This window comes from Galleria mellonella, unplaced genomic scaffold (genome assembly GCF_026898425.1).
Source record: "Galleria mellonella isolate WM207_F2 unplaced genomic scaffold, CSIRO_AGI_GalMel_v1 utg312, whole genome shotgun sequence".
NCBI lineage: Eukaryota > Metazoa > Arthropoda > Insecta > Lepidoptera > Pyralidae > Galleria > Galleria mellonella.
Genome location: NW_026442074.1, coordinates 644,606 through 666,085, shown reverse-complemented (window position 1 = coordinate 666,085; position 21,480 = coordinate 644,606). Strand labels below are relative to the sequence as shown.

At 39.1% G+C, this 21,480-nt stretch overlaps 4 protein-coding genes across 4 annotated transcripts; 1 reads left to right on the top strand and 3 right to left on the bottom strand.

Annotated features, from left to right (window-relative positions):
• The first annotated feature begins 10,067 nt into the window (after window positions 1-10,067).
• On the top strand, window positions 10,068-11,188 carry LOC113516329 (uncharacterized oxidoreductase YxbG-like). Its single transcript, XM_026900745.3, has one exon. The coding sequence runs from the start codon at window positions 10,124-10,126 to the stop codon at window positions 10,889-10,891; it is 768 nt and encodes a 255-aa protein (XP_026756546.1). The 5' UTR covers window positions 10,068-10,123; the 3' UTR covers window positions 10,892-11,188.
• A 2,778-nt stretch (window positions 11,189-13,966) lies between these two features.
• Window positions 13,967-14,904, bottom strand: LOC113516330 (3-oxoacyl-[acyl-carrier-protein] reductase FabG-like). The gene has a single exon (XM_052896009.1). It carries the CDS (start codon window positions 14,769-14,771, stop codon window positions 14,022-14,024), a length of 750 nt encoding a protein of 249 aa, XP_052751969.1. The 5' UTR covers window positions 14,772-14,904; the 3' UTR covers window positions 13,967-14,021.
• Window positions 14,905-16,754: 1,850 nt separating this feature from the next.
• On the bottom strand, window positions 16,755-17,501 carry LOC128200918 (3-oxoacyl-[acyl-carrier-protein] reductase FabG-like). Its single transcript, XM_052895873.1, has one exon. The coding sequence runs from the start codon at window positions 17,499-17,501 to the stop codon at window positions 16,755-16,757; it is 747 nt and encodes a 248-aa protein (XP_052751833.1).
• Window positions 17,502-17,788: 287 nt separating this feature from the next.
• Window positions 17,789-20,261, bottom strand: LOC113516342 (3-oxoacyl-[acyl-carrier-protein] reductase FabG-like). The gene has a single exon (XM_026900761.3). The coding sequence runs from the start codon at window positions 20,228-20,230 to the stop codon at window positions 19,484-19,486; it is 747 nt and encodes a 248-aa protein (XP_026756562.2). The 5' UTR covers window positions 20,231-20,261; the 3' UTR covers window positions 17,789-19,483.
• Between the last annotated feature and the right edge of the window lie 1,219 nt (window positions 20,262-21,480).

The window sequence follows — 21,480 nt, the reverse complement described above, 5'->3', positions numbered from 1 at the left end:
CTGGGGCCCTGAACCCCGGCCGACTGTGCTTCTGCCGGGGGTTAGTTGCCATCTCCTCTCCTTAAGAGGGTAGATGTGAATTTTCTAAAAATAATAATACGTACCTATCGTGATACAATTTCAACGACTGGATAATATTGTAACAGATCCTTAGACTATTTCTAAAGTGAAAAAAAGTGTTGTCCTCCTCTCTCCTACTTGCTGTGCCCAACAGGGTCCATAATTGAAATGTTATCTACTAAGTATATTATGGAATGCAATAATAAATAAATAAATACAAATATCAATAATAAAATTATGTTCCATATAACCAAACCTATTTCAGTTGTGGCAAAACCATTTTGATTTAAAAACTAATTTACTAAATCGATTTTGATAAAATTCCTATAGGTCCAAGCTGTATAAGTATATCCTTTTAGATAAATAAAAATCGGTAAAAAAACTTTTAAGTTAAACGGTTTTATTTTATGTGCACTGAAAACTACAAAATAAATAAATAGTTACTTACCTATCAACCTACGTAAGTGATCTCGGTCATTAATGTCTCTGATGGTAGTGGTTGTCATAACATGAACCATGTCAGCGGCCGAAAGGCAGTTCATGAGAGAACACTAACACCAGGGTTTGCTTGGTAGGTAAACTAAGCAGCCCGCACTATAACAAGTAGGTATTTTGACCTTCTAGTTCAGAAATATTTTAGTACTAGGCAGAATAGCTTTTAGGCATATTAGACTAAAATAAAAACGTGGGGCCCATTAATTATTTCTGTATTACTTTCTACTATACTAAGTGTGGATTGCATCGACTTATTATAATCGTCATCATCATCATCCTAGCGGTTTATCCCGGTCGCATCCGAAACCTCATAGCTCCGGAGTCCAGGGTCCGCTGAATCGACTTACTATAATCGTAACTGGAGGTTTTGACCATCAATAACCAGCCGTTACGGCTTCACCAGCGAACGCCGAGCTCATGATCTACCAAAGTATGAGATATGCTCTGCTATAGGTATGATTTCAGAGGGGCCCCACGTTTTTATTTTAGTCTAATATGCCTAAAAGCTATTCTGCCTAGTACTAAAATATTTCTGAACTAGAAGGTCAAAATACCTACTTGTTATAGTGCGGGCTGCTTAGTTTACCTACCAAGCAAACCCTGGTGTTAGTGTTCTCTCATGAACTGCCTTTCGGCCGCTGACATGGTTCATGTTATGACAACCACTACCATCAGAGACATTAATGACCGAGATCACTTACGTAGGTTGATAGGTAAGTAACTATTTATTTATTTTGTAGTTTTCAGTGCACATAAAATAAAACCGTTTAACTTAAAAGTTTTTTTACCGATTTTTATTTTCTTGTTTTTAGTATTTAGTGAAATTGTTTACCGAATATTCCTCATTTTATTTAATTCATTCAGTGCATCATTATTACATGGTTTCTTACCTGATAATTTAGTACAATCTAATTCCTCAATAGATAGCCCTTCCAGAGACTTGACTCGACTTAGAGCCACGTATGCTTGTCCTTCCTCAAACCATTTTGAGCCCAAATATACTACTGCATGGTCGACGGTGCTGCCCTGCATTTTATGGACGGTGAATGCTCATGACAAAACTAAGGGCAACATCCTTTTTTCAGCCGTACCATAATTGAATTTTGCTGGAAACTGTATGGCTTTAGGGTAAATAACGTGCATGCCGTCTGTGCCAAAGTCAATTAAAACTGATGATATATCTGTTTCGTACATTTGGGTTCGACGGAACTGAGGCCAAAAAGGTGTCTGAGTGTCAAGTGTCTGAGAGTCTAGTGTCTGAGTGTCTTGTATCCGAGTGTCCAGTGTCTGAGTGTCTAGTGTTTAGTATCTGAGTGTCGAGTGTCGAGTGTCTAGTGTCTGAGTGTCGAGTGTCTAGTGTCTAGTGTCTAGTGTTTAGTGTCTGAGTGTCGAGTGTCGAGTGTCGACTGTCTAGTGTCGAGTGTCGAGTGTCGAGTGTCTAGTGTCTAGTGTCTAGTGTCTGAGTGTCTAGTGTCTGAGTGTCTGAGTGTCTGAGTGTCTGAGTGTCTAGTGTCGAGTGTCTGAGTGTCGAGTGTCTAGTGTCTGAGTGTCTGAGTGTCGAGTGTCGAGTGTCGAGTGTCGAGTGTCGAGTGTCGAGTGTCAAGTGTCGAGTGTCGAGTGTCGAGTATCGAGTGTCGAGTGTCTAGTGTCAGAGTGTCTAGTGTCTGGGTGTCTGAGTGTCAAGTGTCTGAGAGTCTAGTGTCTGAGTGTCTTGTATCCGAGGGTCTAGTGTCTGAGTGTCTGGGTGTCTGAGTGTCTAGTGTCTAAGTGTCGAGTGTCGAGTGTCGAGTGTCGAGTGTCAAGTGTCGAGTGTTGAGTGTCGAGTGTCTAGTGTCTGAGTGTCTAACGTCTGGGTGTCTGAGTGTCAAGTGTCTGAGAGTCTAGTGTCTGAGTGTCTTGTATCCGAGTGTCTAGTGTCTGAGTGTCTAGTGTCTGGGTGTCTGAGTGTCTAAGTGTCGAGTGTCGAGTGTCGAGTGTCGAGTGTCAAGTGTCGAGTGTCGAGTTTCGAGTGTCTAGTGTCTGAGTGTCTAGTGTCTGGGTGTCTGAGTGTCAAGTGTCTGAGAGTCTAGTGTCTGAGTGTCTTATATCCGAGTGTCGGAGTGTCTAGTGTCTAGTGTTTAGTATTTGAGTGTCGAGTGTCGAGTGTCTAGTGTCTAGTGTCTGAGTGTCGAGTGTCTGAGTGTCTAGTGTCTAGTGTCTAGTGTTTAGTGTCTGATTGTCGAGTGTCGTGTGTCGAGTGTCGGGTGTCGAGTGTCGAGTGTCGAGTGTCGAGTGACGTCGAGTGTCGAGTGTCTGAGTGTCTAGTGTCTGGTGTTTAGTGTCTGAGTGTCGAGTGTCAAGTGTCGAGTGTCGGGTGTCGAGTGTAGAGTGTCGAGTGTCAAGTGTCGAGTGACGTCGAGTGTCGAGTGTCTGAGTGTCTAGTGTCTGGTGTTAAGTGTCTGAGTGTCGAGTGTCGAGTGTCTAGTGTCTGAGTGTCTAACGTCTGGGTGTCTGAGTGTCAAGTGTCTGAGAATCTAGTGTCTGAGTGTCTTGTATCCGAGTGTCCAGTGTCTAAGTGTCTAGTGTCTGGATGTCTGAGTGTCTAGTGTCTAGTGTTTAGTATCTGAGTGTCGAGTGTCGAGTGTCGACTGTCGTCGAGTGTCTAGTGTCTAGTGTCTAGTGTCTGAGTGTCTAGTGTCTGAGTGTCTAGTGTCTGAGTGTCTAGTGTCTGAGTGTCTGAGTGTCGAGTGTCTGAGTGTCTTGTGTCTGGTGTTTAGTGTCTGAGTGTCGAGTGTCGAGTGTCGAGTGTCGAGTGTCTAGTGTCTGAGTGTCTAGTGTCCGAGTGTCTAGTGTCTGAGTGTCTTGTATCCGAGTGTCTAGTGTCTGTGTGTCTAGGGTCTGAGTGTCTGAGTGTCTAGAGTCTGAGGGTCTAGCGTCTGAGTGTCTAGTGTCCGAGTGTCTAGTGTCTGGGTGTCTCAGTGTAGTCCTATTATTTGATACCCATATTGTGGTGGTTGTGGAAAAATATGTACCTAGTCCGCCATATTGGAACGGCGTCCATCTTGAATTTTAAATTTTGACATAATCATCGTGTTTTATTAGTGTAGCCCTTTCATTTGATACCCATATTGCGGGGGTTAAGGAAAAATATGTAATCCGCCATTTTGTATCGGCGGCCATCTTAGATTTATAATGTTATTGATTTTATTATATTGTATTGTCATCTAAATTAAATGTGTGTACCAAATTTCAGATCAATCTGACAACGGGAAGGTGCTTAAATTCCAATTTCTAATTTTGACCCAAATAAATAAATACCGTACAGGTCAAGCTAAATAAAACCGTTTAAAAAAGAATTTTCCAAATCGTTTCACAACTGACGGAGTTATGAGATAACAAACATAACTAGAGGGAGACTTTGTACAAAAGTCGATTGCTTGGGTACCTCTGTCCCATTCGTGTTTCTACCGTGAAGCAGTTGTGTTTGTATGGCTGTGTTTCGGTTTGAAGGGTGGGATATGGCGTGAATTTACAGGGTACAGAGGAATAACATCCGAGTCCTCAGGAATGGCAACGCATGGGGGGTATCATGGGCGAAACAGTATACTCTGTTATGTCCATGGTACTGTTCATGTCTATAGGCGACGGTTACCACTTTCCATTAAGTGGGCCGTCTTGTTTGCCATTCTAAGTTGTATAAAAAAAAATACGACCGGATTGAGAAGCTACTAATCAAGAAGTATTTCCGTCTCTGCAGTATACACGTGGTCAAAGTATGTGACCCATCTCAGCATATGTCACGACGCGTCATAGCGAAGTCGCGGCGCTGGTTTTTAAAGGGGCCCAGGTGTAAAAAATGTGAGTCACGGATATTATGTGTTATATATATATATATATATATATATATATATATATATATATATATATATATATATATATATATATATATATATATGTATGTATGTATGTATGTGTATGTATAATGTCTAAACCACGTAAATTAAACGCGATATTATTTATTTGTGTGTAAGTAAAATATATTTAATAAAGGAAATTGTTATTATTACTCGTATGTGAATTCAGATATAATTTTCGTTCGTTTTATCTACAATGACTCCAAACAAACCAAAAATAGAATAAAATAATGCAATATTATTTTTATGAATTTACAGGGTACAGAGGAATTACATATGAGTCCTCAGGAATAGCAACGCATGGGGGGTATCATGGGCGAAACAGTATACTCTGTTATGTCCATGGTACTGCTCATGTCCCCCATCGGTTGTCGGTTCTTTGAGTTATGTAACAAGCCCATTGCTACTTCAGCTTGCTTATCCTTCAGGCTATGTGTATTACTTTAGTTCTTTTGCAATATTATTAATATTGATTAATTTAATAAATTTAACTGTAATTATTATATTAATTTGATAGCATTTTATATTTATTTATAGAATCACCAACACAAAATACAGTGAAGCATTTTAATATAATACACTAGTGGATTTTTTCATGGGTGATAATGGAATGGTAACTACGCTATCGGTATACGCTGGCGGGGCACCAGTGAGGAATGATAGCTGACGATGAAAGCAGGATAATTAGCCCACCATGACAAATATCCACTAGAATGAAACATAATGGTTTCCAAGGGGAACAGCGTGAGATAAAAAAGCTACAGCCAAGGGGTGCCAAAAAATATACCAAATTTTTTTGGCACCCCTTGGCTGTTGCTTTTGACGAGACGAGATGAGATGAGATGAATGAAGAAAATGGTATGGTAACCCCGCCTGCGCTAACGGGAAACGCTGGCGGAGCACCAGTGAAGGGTGATAGATGAGAATGAAAACAGGCCAGTTAGCCCATCATGATGAATTCAACAGGAATTAATAATGATAGTTTCCAGGGAGAACCGCGAGGAGATCGACCTGGTTGAGTATATTGCCAGCAATGGGATTCTCAGTCTCTATTACTAACACTCCCTTTCCCCCCTGCAACACGTGTTGAGGCCACTGCTTATGCAGCGGTTTACAGAAATTATAATTTCGTAACGCATGGAGGTAGTGTGTATGTGTTGCTAGCAATGGGTCAGTTACACTTCAGTATTAACAATCGTTTTCTCCCCACACAAGTGGATTACGTTTAACTGTTGTTATATTTAGAGGCAACCATACCATGCTTTGTGTTTGAGAAACATTAAAATGAATTTAAATTAATAAATTCTATTAAATGAATAAAAGATATTAATAAAACGAACAAATGATGACAATTGTGATTAAATTATTTAAATTAATAATAAAAATACACAGGGCGCCACCTGCCCTTTTCTATCTGTTCTCCCTTAACTAAAGGTTGTCTGTAAGAGATTGCCCTAGCGATAAGACCGCCTTTTGTAACTTTATGTGTATATTTCAATCTGTATTTATGTTACTGTATTTCATTTGAATTATTCACTTGTCATTGTATATTTTTATTTATGGTGCAATAAAGAGTGAAATAAATAATTAAAATAAAATAAAAAAATAACTTTATATATGCATAGGTGTGTAACTGTGCCTGTGCGTGTGCGTGTGTGTGCATGTGTGCGTGGGCGCGCGTGCACGTGTGTGTGACGAAGGTCGTAAACTTCCAGTTTTGTCCCATAAATTACAATGCGCTTTTTAAGATTTTCTCTGTACCTGGTAGCTGTCAATAATCCATGAATGTGTTTTTTTGCAAATGATAATTGCCTATCTTTTACATTAGTAAATCTAGTGATTTGATTGTAGATTCGTGTAAAGAAATATTAATTTAGGCATGTAGAATTAGCTACCAGCTGGGTACTGGCGCCTTAGAAAAGCCACATGTCTATTCTCAGACATATATGCTAAGCTTTTTTTACAAACTCAGGTGGGCACAGACAATTCTAGGGTAGGCACGATCCACTTGGTCCCGTCCTTAAAGGAGGAAGGGATTGTTAGTAGTTGGGACTAGAGGCCCATAGCGATGTCTGAATGTACATATACATACATATTTGGTTGTGTACGCAACGTTATATGTATTATTACGCTATACATCAGGGGTGGCCAAACGGTCGACGATTGTGGCAAGACAAAAAATATAATATTTTACTAATCTAGCGGAAGATGCTCAAACGCAATGCTCACACTAATATAAATATGTAGCTACTAAGAATAATTGTCAGTTTTATGTTTTCCCTCTTAATAAAATTAAAAAAATACTACATACATTTCAGATATTTGAGATTTCAAGAAGTATGCAGTTTATAGATCGCACAGCGTTTCGTCAGTAAACAGTAGATTTTGGGTCTAGTCAAGTCAGTTTTTGGTATACTTCTTTGTTATTTTAATTTATATGGTGAAAATAAAAAATAAATTTCAAATTTCAAAACTTCCGTTAAATCTTACTACCTCTCATTTTAGTACTATTTTCCTGTGTTCTCTCTTCGTTTTCCTTCGTCATTTTTTTTCTGTTGTATGTGTGCTGTTAAGTATGTGTATGTTATGTATATATTTAATTGTGTATATATTATATATGTATGTGTATGTATGTATGTATATATGTTTGTATATGATAATATTTATATAATAGTGCGCCACCTACCTTTTATCTTTTTCTCAATGTCCTCTACCCGAAGGTTGTCTGGAAGAGATTGCTTAGCGATAAGGCCGCCTTTTGTATCATTTCTCTATTGATATTTACTGTATTTGTTATTTCTCTTTTTACTTGGTGCAATAAAGTGTAAACAAATAAAAAAAAAAATAAATAAATGCCAGATTACTCGCATGACATATCATTTTAAATATATGCCAATGTAAACATTAATTTAAGAGGTCTCATAGAAGAAACACCACCTGTGTCACTACATTTAAGAGATAAGCAAACAAACTCACTTTTGTTTATATATATATTTTTTTACAACCTATGTTGTAAAAAAAAATAAATATATGCCACCTATGTGGCAAACGAGCATGCGGCTCACCTGATGGTAAGTGACTACCGCCGCCCATGATCACCAACAACACCAACGGCATTGCAGGTGTGCTGCCGGCCTTTTAAAAAGGAATATACTCTTTTCTTGAAGGTTATGTTGTCGTTTCGGTTCGGAAATACTGCTGCTGGAAGTTGATTTCGAAGAGTGGTTGTGCGTGGAAGAAAGTTAAGGATATAATATTATAAAAGGTGTAACGATTAGAATTGTTTTAAAAGGAAATAGTTCTTAGATGTTCGTTATGTATCTTTGCTTACATTTAATTTAGAGGCGTTATTTCCACCATCTTTTTGTAAATTTTATAGGAGGCATTAAGTAAGAATCAGAAAGTAAGAAAAGTTGAGCTGAGTACTCCCTGGAGACTACAGGATGAGGTTCTTTATTTTAAATAAAATATATTAATAATAATTATCATCGGCATCTCAGCCGTTATCTGTCCACTGCTGGACTTAGGCTTTCCCCATAGACTGCCATAAGGAACGGTCCTGAGCCACCCGCATCCACCGACTCCCTGCAATGCATTTGAGGTCGTCACTCCATCTATTGGGGAGTCGTTCTACACTGCATTTACCCGTACCAAGTTGCCATGAAAGAGTCTTTCTCCCTATCGGTTGTCGGTTCTTCGAGCTACGTGACCAGCCCATTGACACTTCAGCTTGCTTATACATCGGGCTATGTCGGTTACTTTGGTTCTTTTGCGGATATCCTCGTTTCGGATTCTATCACGCAAAGTGACTCCGAACATAGCCCTTTCCATAGGGGGGGAAAGGGATTGTTAGTAATGGAGACTGAGAATCCCATTGCTAGCAATATATCTAACCAGGTCGAACTCCTCGCGATTCCCCCTGGAAACTATCATGGTTTATTCCTGATGAATTCATCATGATGGGCTATCGGGCCTGTTTTCATTCTCATCTATCACCCTTCACTGGTGCTCCGCCAGCGTATCCCGTTAGCGCAGGCGGGGTTACCATACCATTTTCACCTATAAAAAAAAGCGCTCTCCATAGCCCGCTGATTAATTTGAAGCACATAAAAATATGCTCTATATTCATTTGTACAAGGTCGGTAATGCTATGTTACGTATGATACCCCTGTCATTGCAGGTATTCACAGATTGTAATCATTCACCATAGGGGGGAGAAGGGATTGTTAGTAATGGGGATTAGCAACCTCATTACTAACAATAAACCCTATTAGGTCGACCTCCACGCGGTTTCCCCTGGAAACCATCATGATTGATTCGTTGTTGAATTTGTCAGGATGGGCTAAGTGACCTGCTTCATTCTTACCTGTCATCCTGCACTGGTGCCCCGCCGGTGTATACCAATAGCGCAGGCGGGGTTGCCATTCCATTATCACCCATTAAAAAAAATCATTTACCATAAAAGAACCCTGTCGTTCCTTCCAATTCTTGTGATATATTTTTTACGAGACTTAGCTTAAACGAGCTAACGACCCATTCGATAGAAAGTGGTAACCGACGCCTATACACGGCATTACAGTATATACGTGACGTCCATTACGCATTTCGTGCGTTGCCAGTACTGAGAACCATGGTGTTACGTCTGCGTACCCTGTAATTTTACAATTTAATTTGATATAAAAAAGTGAAATTATTAATTTTTTTTTTACAGAAATATATTTAATAAGAGCGTTTTGTGAAAATTAATTATAGGTGGCGCCACGCATGCGCTGTAATATATAATGCAGGGCTCCATAACAAGGCTGATTTAATATTTGATCTGTATTGAACTACGATATAATATTAATGAGCCTGTAGCCTATAGGCCAACGGAGTGGGACTGTCTTGTAGAAAATTCGAACACATTTTGAGTCCTGTGACTTTTTTAAATAGTTGATAATGGAGTTTTATAATTTAATAATAATAGAATTATGTATTTTAATAAATTATTAATTTAATTAATAAATAATTAATTATATATTATAATTTAATAATAATAATAAAATATAATAAATTTTAATTTAATAATAACATACAATCAACGTAGTATACGTTGGGGGGGGGGAGGATTGTTAGTGATGTGGAGTACCAATCCCATTGCTAGCAATATACCCTGTCAGGTCGACCTCCACGTGGTAATTGCTGAATTCTAAGTGTATTTTTTTTATTGGATGAAAATGGAATGGTAACCCCGCCTGCGCTAACGGGATACGCTGGCGGGGCACCAGTGAAGGGTGATCGATGGAAAGTGGCCCATCTGATGGAAAGTGGTTTTGCCAGTACTTGCCACACTTGTCAGACGGATTGGCAAACGCAGTTAGGTTTTGGTGATGTTTTAAGAGGGACGTTAACTTGTTTTAAGATTACGTTATACAAAACAAACTTTAACCAAACAATAATACATTTTGTAATTATTAATATAATAATAGTATGAAATAATTTGTAAACCGTTGAGAATAAATGTACTTAAGTGGACAGCATTGTATATATAATAATGAGGATAGGACAAACTTTTGTTTCCAATTATACAAAATTACATATTAAGTTCGTAGCTACTATATATATACTCATAACTTCAGGTATAATGCTAAATGAGTGACAGTTCTTGAATATTATTTAAGAGAATCGGACTCATTATGAGTTTCAGCAATAAGGTGGTGATAGTAACAGGCGCCAGTTCCGGCATTGGAGCCGCCACAGCAGTGCTGTTCGCCAAAGAAGGTGCCCACGTGGTGATGGTGGGCAGGAACGAGAGCAAGCTGAGCACCGTCGCCGAGCAGTGCGCCAGTAATGGGCACACGCCGCTCGTCGTTAAAGCCGATGTCGCTAACGATGACGATGTCAAGAGAATTGTCGATGAAACTATTGAAAATTTTGGAAAAATAGATGTTGTGGTCAACAACGCTGGAATAGGACTTTTTGGTGGCACTCTAAGCGATTCGGCATTAAAAGTATACGACGAGGTAATGGCAGTAAATGTGCGTGCAGTTTATCTTCTCACCACGTTAACTGTGCCTCATTTGATTCAAACTAAGGGTAATATTGTGAACATATCCAGCATTGCAGGAAAGAAGCCTTTATCGAGAAACTATCTGTCATATGGCATTTCCAAAGCGGCATTAGATCATTTCACTCGTGGCGTTGCTCTGGAATTAGCATCTATGGGTGTAAGAGTGAATGAAGTCAGCCCGGGTCCGGTAAAAACGGACTTTTTGGATAACGCCGGCATGACTGGTGTATCTTGGGATAATATGGGATCCATCGTACCTCTTAAAAGGTACTCTGAACCTGAAGAAGTTGCTGAAGTTGTACTTTTCTTAGCAAGTGACAAGGCAAAAGGCATTACAGGCTCGGATTTTGTTACTGATAATGGAGGTCTTTTAGAATATAATGTTGCACAATAAATAATTAATAATGCACCTGAAAAGCCTACAATACTTTCAACATTTGTTTTAGACAGAGTTATTAGAAATCCAGCTTCGTGTATTATTTTTTTTTGTACACAAATCACAGCTTAAAGTTATTTTAAGTATGTGGCAAATCATATGCATAATCATAATATATTAGATATAAAATATTAGTAACTCGTATTTTAGATTTGTAGTCTTTAACATTTGTTGACATTTTAGGATGTCAATCAAATATTTTAAAATGTAGTATATCACAATAAATATTATTTGACTATTATTATTATTAAATTATTAACATACTATTCCATACAGGACCGTAGCTAGACCCAAGTTTAAGGTAGGTCAAAAGTACTTTTTGGTAGGGCACATTCCATAATTGACTTTCAAAAAGCGAATCTAATTTTCTTGGATCCTTTCATTTTAAGATAGGGCATTAGGCCTTTTAAGGTAGGGTATCGTCATTCAACGACTCCTAACCCTCCCCCCCCCCCCTAGCTATAGTCATGCTCAATATTAAAGATGTGAAATGTTGTGACGATGATCGGACGTTTGTTATTGTCGCTTATATTGGTATTCATGGGGGATTACGTAGAGATTGACCTGGCAACCATCGCTAGCAAAGGGCTATTAACGATTTCTTTTTTAAGCGACACACTCTGATTTGAAAATACAAGATGCAGAAATTTAAATAAATTTCAAAGACATTTTAGACACCAATTCACAAAAATAATAAAAATATTTCATAACTATCTGGTGAATTGTTAACTTCTATATAATTGTAAGTTCCATAAAAAGAAAACTACATAAGCAATTATTATATAATTAAAAAACTGATTTAATTATCAGGTTTGTATATGCAAATAATTAACTTAAAAAAAAACTTCCATCAAGAAAAAAAAAACCTCTTCAACCATTTCCAAAACTTTTCAACCTGTAAGCAAATGACCTTATAGTCGGGCTCACCAGCAGGCAGCTATCGACTTGGCGGTGGCTGTGTAAATAACATCAGTTATGCGGACGACATGGTGTTCCTGGGTCCGACCGTAAATGCTATCGGATAGCTCTTAGCCGAATGTGAGAATTATGCCGCGTCTCATGGCTTCAGTTACAATGGTCAGAAGTGAATACATGGTCTTTAAGATCGCCGGTATGTATTCAAATCGTATTCCGCTAATTCTTCTTAATGAAGTTTTACTCAAGCGAGCATATACATTTCTTACCGACGACTTTAAAAATGATATTAATATAGAAAGGGAGCGTAGGGAATAATTCAAGTTAATGTGTAAGGCTCGATGTTTGTAGCAGCTGAAAATTACACTTTTTAAGACATATTGTCAGAGTCTCTATGTGTCCTATACAATAACGTTTTCAGGATGTTATTGGGATTTGCCCCCTTTTGTAGCGTCTCAGAAATGTTCGCTCAAGCACTGATTGATGGTTTCCACGCTATCATCATCGCCCATAGTGAGAAGAATACGGAGAAGTGACAACACTATCCTTAAAATTATGGCTGAATATGTCTATGGACATAAAACTATAGGACATTTCGTCAGAAAGATGATTAAAAGACAAAGTAACAATTTTCTGATTCTTTTCTGTCCTGACAGAATGACTCAGGTGTACCATACATAACATATGGTCTACTAACTTCTAACCTTGTTTACTAACAATTTCAAGTCTGTTACTAACAAAATGGATCCTATTATCTGATAATAAATAAATTTTATTTTAATTTAAACAGATTACAAGAGGATATTTTTATTACAAGACTTTTTAATCAGCTTGACAAGTTACTGCTTTGGATTCTTAGAAAAATATTTTAGTTGATCTTATTCTCAGATCCTAACAAAACCTTTTGGAAACCATTGTAATAAATTATGGACGAATTCGTCACCATAAGACAAATGATCTGACTTCATGTCCTGATTTATTATTCTTTAGCAGGATGTACCAATTAATCTTCATCCATAAATTAATAAAAGTATTAAAGATTAGATATTCTGATTAGCAAGTTCATAGTGCAAAGAGAGTATATTGCTTATGTTAAATTTAGTGATATATTGTTAACTCAAATCCATGTTATAAAGATAAAGAATATCCAGTGTGTTCTTTGTATACCAAACATTTAAACGTAATCTACAGTTGAAATATAATTATTTAAGCTTCCGAAAATTTCGTAAGTATAATTTTAGCTAGATAAATAAAAATATCGACTTGAAACACAGCAGAGCCAAAATTGAACATTTGACTCATTATTTCGGTGGTGTTTTTAAATCTATAGCCATATGGCTTGACGAGATTACTATGCCAATATATTATAATTAATTTTACTGAACTCGGTTTAAATAGCTACATATATTTTTATACCAATACTATAGTATTGGTATAAAAATATTAGATTGAGAAATAGTAAAGCACCAAATTAACGCAGGCTGGATGAAAAGGTAACAGGTAACGGCAACGAGGATCAGGCCGATCAGGATTAGAGTATTGGACAGCAAAGGAGATGGACGATAGAACCTGACTAGCTGAGATAGTTAGATAGTTCTTTATTGTTACCTCCATAAGATTACAATAGTAAACTTGTTATAAATACAAGTAATTACAAGAAAATATTACACTGAGAAAACAATGGGCGGCCTTATCGCTAAGAGCGATCTTTTCCAGGCAACCTTTGGATGGAGAGGAGTAATGTGATTAAAATGGATGTATAGTATGACAAGGATGGATAAAATTAAAAAAATAAGTCTGTTTAAAAGAAGCATCAGTGATATAATAGATAAAAAGTAACAGTTGTTGTATTGATATGTGATGCATAGAGATGATCCGAATATTTTGAAAAAAGTATTATGTGTGACTATGGATGACTATAAGGTTAGAGGAAGACCTTAAAAGATGGATTATATGGTATGGCTAGGAAGGAAGTGGATTCGGAAATTGTTGTAAATAGTTGATTGGAAGAAGAAAACATATTACGCTTATCCCAAATAATTGAGGTAAGGCATAAGGGTGACAATGACGAAAATGATTTTTGATCTCTGTTGGTCACAAAATAAAAATAAAATAATGTAGTGAATAATTAAAGTAATTAATACTTTATTTAATTTTTTATACAATAAAAATTTTAGTGAAAAACAATTCCATTGTCAACTGTAAATATTGATCCCGTAATACCTTTAGCGTTGTCGTTGGCCAAATACAAAATCACGTCAGCGATTTCCTGGGGTTCCGAGATCCTGCCAATTTTAGTTAAAGGGGTCCAATCATCGCAAGTTATCTTAGTACCACTATTTTCAAGGATGCGGGTTCTCACCGGTCCGGGGCGGACTGCATTCACTCTCACACCAGAAGCCCCCAGCTCTAAGGCAGCACCGCGCGTAAAGTGCTCCACACCGGCTTTGGAGATAGAGTACACTGCGTTCTCTGCACCCAGAGCCATGACTGCAGCAACGCTCGATATATTGACAATGTTGCCTTTACTCTCCACCAGATGGGGTGTCGCTAACGTTGTTAACAGGATGAGTGCTCGTAAATTCACATTCATTACCTCATCGAAAGTCTTCATTATACTTCCTTCTAAAACAGAGCCCATTCTGAATATGCCAGCGCAGTTAACGAGCACGTCTAGTTTCCCGAACTTGTTTACAGTTTCTTGAATGATCCTGTGCGCTTCGTCTTCTCGGGCGATGTCTGCGGCGAGCAGCAGCAGCTCTTGGTCGTGGCGCGGACACTGCGCGCGCACGTCCCGCAGCCGCGCCTCGTCCCTGTCCACCAGCACCACGCGCGCGCCCTCCGCCGCGAACTGCAGCGCGGCCGCCGCCCCGATACCGGAGCCCGCGCCCGTCACCACCACGACTTTGTTCGTAAAACTCATTTGTAGCAACTAGGTGATGCTTATGTGAATACTCGAAGTTCAATATTTCTCTGATAAAGTAACGGTTATTTATATACTCGAGGAATGACACTTGATAAAGTTATTTTTATCATAATTTTAATACAGTACTATATTTAAATAATACCTGGATTACAGAAAAGATACTTGTACTGTGTAATCATACCTATTCCGATGCAGTATGTAATGTAGTTTGGTAAGTTCTAACTTTTTTTTATAATAATGAAATTTATAATAATAATCTTTATAACTCGGGTAGAATTAATGTTTTTTTGCCATAAATACTATCTTCACCAGAGTCAACATCATTTCAGCCGTTAACTGTCCACTGCTGAACATAAGCCTTCCCCATAGGGGGAGTTTTGCCAGCAGTTGCCACGTTTATTCGCTGCTTAGTATAACATCCACTGGAAAGGAAGGGGTGGTCGTTTCTATGCCAGGACCATACAGCCAATTCAATATTCACATTGAACTCTTTTGAATTCTCCAATTCTGAAGGATAAGAAAGCTGAAGTGGCAATGAGTTGGTGAATATAGCTCGAAGAACTGACAACCATGGGCAAGAAAAATTCTCGAATGACAGTAACGTACAGGCAAACGCAGTGTAGGACGATCCCTCAATAGACGGGAGTGAAAAATCCACAAGAAACGCAACAGGTGCTTAAAAAAATATTACAAGATAAATTGTTAAATTGAAAAAAACTACAAGATACTTTTTTTTTATTATTTTTATGGGTACAATGACTTCAATTAGCATTAAGTTTTATTTATACATATTCAGATTAGATATTTAGATTACATTTAGATTTAGAATAAAATTTCATAATCAGTCATTAACAGTAAACACCAGCAGACCAGTAAAAATCAGCAGATCAGTAAAACTCATTCATTTTTTAGGATGATCATAGTACTCGACCACATTGTTGGAAGTCCAACAACCCTGCCCAGCATATCGTTGGGGGGAAAGGATTGTTAGTAATGGGGTAAAAATAGTCCTATTGCTAGCAATATACCCTATCAGGTCGATCTCCACGCGGTTTCCCCTGGAAACCATCGTGATTAATTCTCGTGGAATTCGTCACGATATGGTAACTGAGTCATGATGGGCTAACTGACCTACTTCATCCTCAGTTATCATTTATCACTGGTACCACGCCAGGGTTACCCGTTTTTTTTACAGGTGAAAATGGTATGGTAACCCCACCTGCGCTAACGGAGTTCGCTGGCGGGGCACCAGTGAAGAGTGATAGATGAGAATGAAAACAGGCCAGGTAGCCCATCATGATGAATTCATCAGGAATTAACCATAATAGTTTCCAGGGAAAACCGCGGGGCGGTCGACCTGGTTGGGTATATTGCTAGCTATGGGATTCTCAGTCTCCATTACTAACAATCCCTTTCCCTCCAGCGTAATCCGTTAGCGCAGGCAAGGTTATTATTTCATTATAAATATAAAAAAAAAACCAGCATGCCACCACCAGTCCGGACCTTATAGTGAGCACGATTGTCTTTAAGTTACTGCATTACGTCACTACTTACGTAATATAATTATATTAATGCTATTTTAATATTTTGTTTCTGAAATGGATGATAATGGAATGATAACCTCGCTCGCGCTATCGGCGTACGCTGACGGAGCACCGTCAACAATGGGACTGATATTTCCCATTACTAACAATCCCTCCTGGCAATTACTAAAAACTCCCTTCATGAATCCTGTTAGTGTAATGATTGTCCATTATTGTTCATATGCGTTTTAGTACTGAATTGTTTGCTTAAATACTTGAAACGTCGAAGGTTTACGATAACGTCATAAAAATAACAAATTTTTTTTTGCAAAATTAGTACATTTTATTAAGATCCATCCAAATATCTCTGCAAACTATTACAATTATAGTATGACGAATAGGATTTATTGGCAATATTTAAAATTCTTTATTAGTGTTCTACGGAATAGCAGTTTCACTAAAAAACCATTCCATTGTCGACTGTAAATATTGATCCCGTTATTCCTTTAGCTTTATCGTTGGCCAGGAACAAAATTGTATCTGCGATTTCCTGGGGCTCTGATATTCTGCCGATTTTAGTTAAATCACTCCAATCATCACAATTCATATCGCGACCACAGTTCTCTGCGATGCGAGTCCTCACCGGTCCGGGGCGGACCGCATTCACTCTTACACCAGAAGCGGCCAGCTCTAAGGCAGCACCGCGCGTAAAGTGCTCCACACCGGCTTTGGAGATAGAGTACACTGCGTTCTCTGCACCCAGAGCCATGACTGCAGCAACGCTCGATATATTGACAATGTTGCCTTTACTCTCCACCAGATGGGGTGCTGCTAACGTTGTTAATAGGACGAGTGCTCGCAAATTAACATTCATTACCTCATCGTATGTCTCCATAATATTCTCGTCTAAACCAGAGTTTACTCTAAAAATGGCAGCGCAGTTAACGAGCACGTCTAGTTTCCCGAACTTGTTTACAGTTTCTTGAATGATCCTGTGCGGTTCGTCTTCTCGGGCGATGTCTGCGGCGAGCAGCAGCAGCTCTTGGTCGTGGCGCGGACACTGCGCGCGCACGTCCCGCAGCCGCGCCTCGTCCCTGTCCACCAGCACCACGCGCGCGCCCTCCGCCGCGAACTGCAGCGCGGCCGCCGCCCCGATACCGGAGCCAGCGCCCGTCACCACCACGACTTTGTTCGTAAAACTCATTTGTAGCAACTAGGTGATGCTTATGTGAATACTCGAAGTTCAATATTTCTCTGATAAAGTAACGGTTATTTATATACTCGAGGAATGACACTTGATAAAGTCATTTTTATCATAATTTTAATACAGTACTATATTTAAATAATACCTGGATTACAGAAAAGATACTTGTACTGTGTAATCATACCTATTCCGATGCAGTATGTAATGTAGTTTGGTAAGTTCTAACTTTTTTTATAATAATGAAATTTATAATAATAATCTTTATAACTCGGGTAGAATTAATGTTTTTTTGCCATAAATACTATCTTCACCAGAGTCAACATCATTTCAGCCGTTAACTGTCCACTGCTGAACATAAGCCTTCCCCATAGGGGGAGTTTTGCCAGCAGTTGCCACGTTTATTCGCTGCTTAGTATAACATCCACTGGAAAGGAAGGGGTGGTCGTTTCTATGCCAGGACCATACAGCCAATTCAATATTCACATTGAACTCTTTTGAATTCTCCAATTCTGAAGGATAAGAAAGCTGAAGTGGCAATGAGTTGGTGAATATAGCTCGAAGAACTGACAACCATGGGCAAGAAAAATTCTCGAATGACAGTAACGTACAGGCAAACGCAGTGTAGGACGATCCCTCAATAGACGGGAGTGAAAAATCCACAAGAAACGCAACAGGTGCTTAAAAAAATATTACAAGATAAATTGTTAAATTGAAAAAAACTACAAGATACTTTTTTTTTATTATTTTTATGGGTACAATGACTTCAATTAGCATTAAGTTTTATTTATACATATTCAGATTAGATATTTAGATTACATTTAGATTTAGAATAAAATTTCATAATCAGTCATTAACAGTAAACACCAGCAGACCAGTAAAAATCAGCAGATCAGTAAAACTCATTCATTTTTTAGGATGATCATAGTACTCGACCACATTGTTGGAAGTCCAACAACCCTGCCCAGCATATCGTTGGGGGGAAAGGATTGTTAGTAATGGGGTAAAAATAGTCCTATTGCTAGCAATATACCCTATCAGGTCGATCTCCACGCGGTTTCCCCTGGAAACCATCGTGATTAATTCTCGTGGAATTCGTCACGATATGGTAACTGAGTCATGATGGGCTAACTGACCTACTTCATCCTCAGTTATCATTTATCACTGGTACCACGCCAGGGTTACCCGTTTTTTTTACAGGTGAAAATGGTATGGTAACCCCACCTGCGCTAACGGAGTTCGCTGGCGGGGCACCAGTGAAGAGTGATAGATGAGAATGAAAACAGGCCAGGTAGCCCATCATGATGAATTCATCAGGAATTAACCATAATAGTTTCCAGGGAAAACCGCGGGGCGGTCGACCTGGTTGGGTATATTGCTAGCTATGGGATTCTCAGTCTCCATTACTAACAATCCCTTTCCCTCCAGCGTAATCCGTTAGCGCAGGCAAGGTTATTATTTCATTATAAATATAAAAAAAAAACCAGCATGCCACCACCAGTCCGGACCTTATAGTGAGCACGATTGTCTTTAAGTTACTGCATTACGTCACTACTTACGTAATATAATTATATTAATGCTATTTTAATATTTTGTTTCTGAAATGGATGATAATGGAATGATAACCTCGCTCGCGCTATCGGCGTACGCTGACGGAGCACCGTCAACAATGGGACTGATATTTCCCATTACTAACAATCCCTCCTGGCAATTACTAAAAACTCCCTTCATGAATCCTGTTAGTGTAATGATTGTCCATTATTGTTCATATGCGTTTTAGTACTGAATTGTTTGCTTAAATACTTGAAACGTCGAAGGTTTACGATAACGTCATAAAAATAACAAATTTTTTTTTGCAAAATTAGTACATTTTATTAAGATCCATCCAAATATCTCTGCAAACTATTACAATTATAGTATGACGAATAGGATTTATTGGCAATATTTAAAATTCTTTATTAGTGTTCTACGGAATAGCAGTTTCACTAAAAAACCATTCCATTGTCGACTGTAAATATTGATCCCGTTATTCCTTTAGCTTTATCGTTGGCCAGGAACAAAATTGTATCTGCGATTTCCTGGGGCTCTGATATTCTGCCGATTTTAGTTAAATCACTCCAATCATCACAATTCATATCGCGACCACAGTTCTCTGCGATGCGAGTCCTCACCGGTCCGGGGCGGACCGCATTCACTCTTACACCAGAAGCGGCCAGCTCTAAGGCAGCACCGCGCGTAAAGTGCTCCACACCGGCTTTGGAGATAGAGTACACTGCGTTCTCTGCACCCAGAGCCATGACTGCAGCAACGCTCGATATATTGACAATGTTGCCTTTACTCTCCACCAGATGGGGTGCTGCTAACGTTGTTAATAGGACGAGTGCTCGCAAATTAACATTCATTACCTCATCGTATGTCTCCATAATATTCTCGTCTAAACCAGAGTTTACTCTAAAAATGGCAGCGCAGTTAACGAGCACGTCTAGTTTCCCGAACTTGTTTACAGTTTCTTGAATGATCCTGTGCGGTTCGTCTTCTCGGGCGATGTCTGCGGCGAGCAGCAGCAGCTCTTGGTCGTGGCGCGGACACTGCGCGCGCACGTCCCGCAGCCGCGCCTCGTCCCTGTCCACCAGCACCACGCGCGCGCCCTCCGCCGCGAACTGCAGCGCGGCCGCCGCCCCGATACCGGAGCCCGCGCCCGTCACCACCACGACTTTGTTCGTAAAACTCATTTGTAGCAACTAGGTGATGCTTGTTAGGATTCTCGAAACTCAATATTCCTCTCGTAAAATAACAGTTGTTTATATACTCAAGGAATATTGCTTGATAGTAAAAACACATTATCATTATCAATACAGTATTCATGTCATTGTTTAATTATAGATTTATTTTATGCTTGGCATAGCGGGTTTGCGACCGCATTTAGACTTTGGTGATGTTTTAAGAGGTTGCTGTCAATTCTTCGATTATTAAGTTCCTTTACTCGCTTCTTACGATACCCCCGGGGGAAAAATAGGGGTAGCACATTCTATTCTCGTTATAATACAGGGGACTAACGAGTATTCGGCTCACCTATGAGTGACTACCGCTGCCCATGATCACTCACAACGCCAGAGGTATTGCATGGCCTTTTAAAAAAGAATACACTCTTTTCTTGAAGGTTATGTCGTATCGATTAGGAAATACTGCTGCTGAAAGTTGAGTACAAAGAGTGATTGTGCGTGGAAGAAAGTGCCTTGAGAGAAGCACGATGGAAGACCGCCACTTATCCAGGTGATTGGGATGGAACTTTAGTTTGTGGTGGGTCGTGTGGTGGTGAAAATCAACATCAGGATTCAATCTGAACAATTCTTCAGACCACTCTCCATAATAAATTCAATATTAGATGCACAGAAATGCAACATCTCTACGCAGTTTCTGTGGGTCGAGTCGGATAGTACAGCTCTGATGATCAATAATTCGACGCCAGACTTTGAATGCGGTCCAACGAAAGGAGCTGGTACTGTGGCGCTCCTGCCCATAGGTGAGAACAGTATTTTCTATGTGGCTTGATTTAAGCTTTATACAATTTCAAGCGGTGCTCCGGCGTGAAATACCATCTCACCTATTGAGCACTCCTAACTTTTTGGAGGCCATTTTAGCCTTTTTCTTCAGATGACCGCAAAACTGGACGTCGCTGGATATATCAACGCTAAGGATTCCTAGACTAGACTTATTATCAAGGGAAGTGCCCTAAAAGTGGGGAGATACGACAAGGGGTGTCTTTCTTGCAGTGAACGCGTAGTGTCTTCTTAGGATTCACTTGAACAAGATTGTGTTTGTCTGGGGCAACCACGTCTTGTTCAATCAAAACTTGAGTGAAGTTTTGATTTCTATCGTTAGTAATGCGTACTAGTCTCATTGCTAGCAATAAACCCTGTTAGGTCGACCTCCACGTGGTCTCCCTGGAATCGTAGGAAACTACAGGTGTATTCATCATGAT

Excerpts from the sequence above, each read along its gene's own strand:
- LOC113516330 (XM_052896009.1), bottom strand. The coding sequence starts at position 14,771 with ATGAGTTTTACGAACAAAGTCGTGGTGGTGACGGGCGCGGGCTCCGGT.
- LOC128200918 (XM_052895873.1), bottom strand. The coding sequence starts at position 17,501 with ATGAGTTTTACGAACAAAGTCGTGGTGGTGACGGGCGCTGGCTCCGGT.
- LOC113516342 (XM_026900761.3), bottom strand. The coding sequence starts at position 20,230 with ATGAGTTTTACGAACAAAGTCGTGGTGGTGACGGGCGCGGGCTCCGGT.
- LOC113516329 (XM_026900745.3), top strand. The coding sequence starts at position 10,124 with ATGAGTTTCAGCAATAAGGTGGTGATAGTAACAGGCGCCAGTTCCGGC.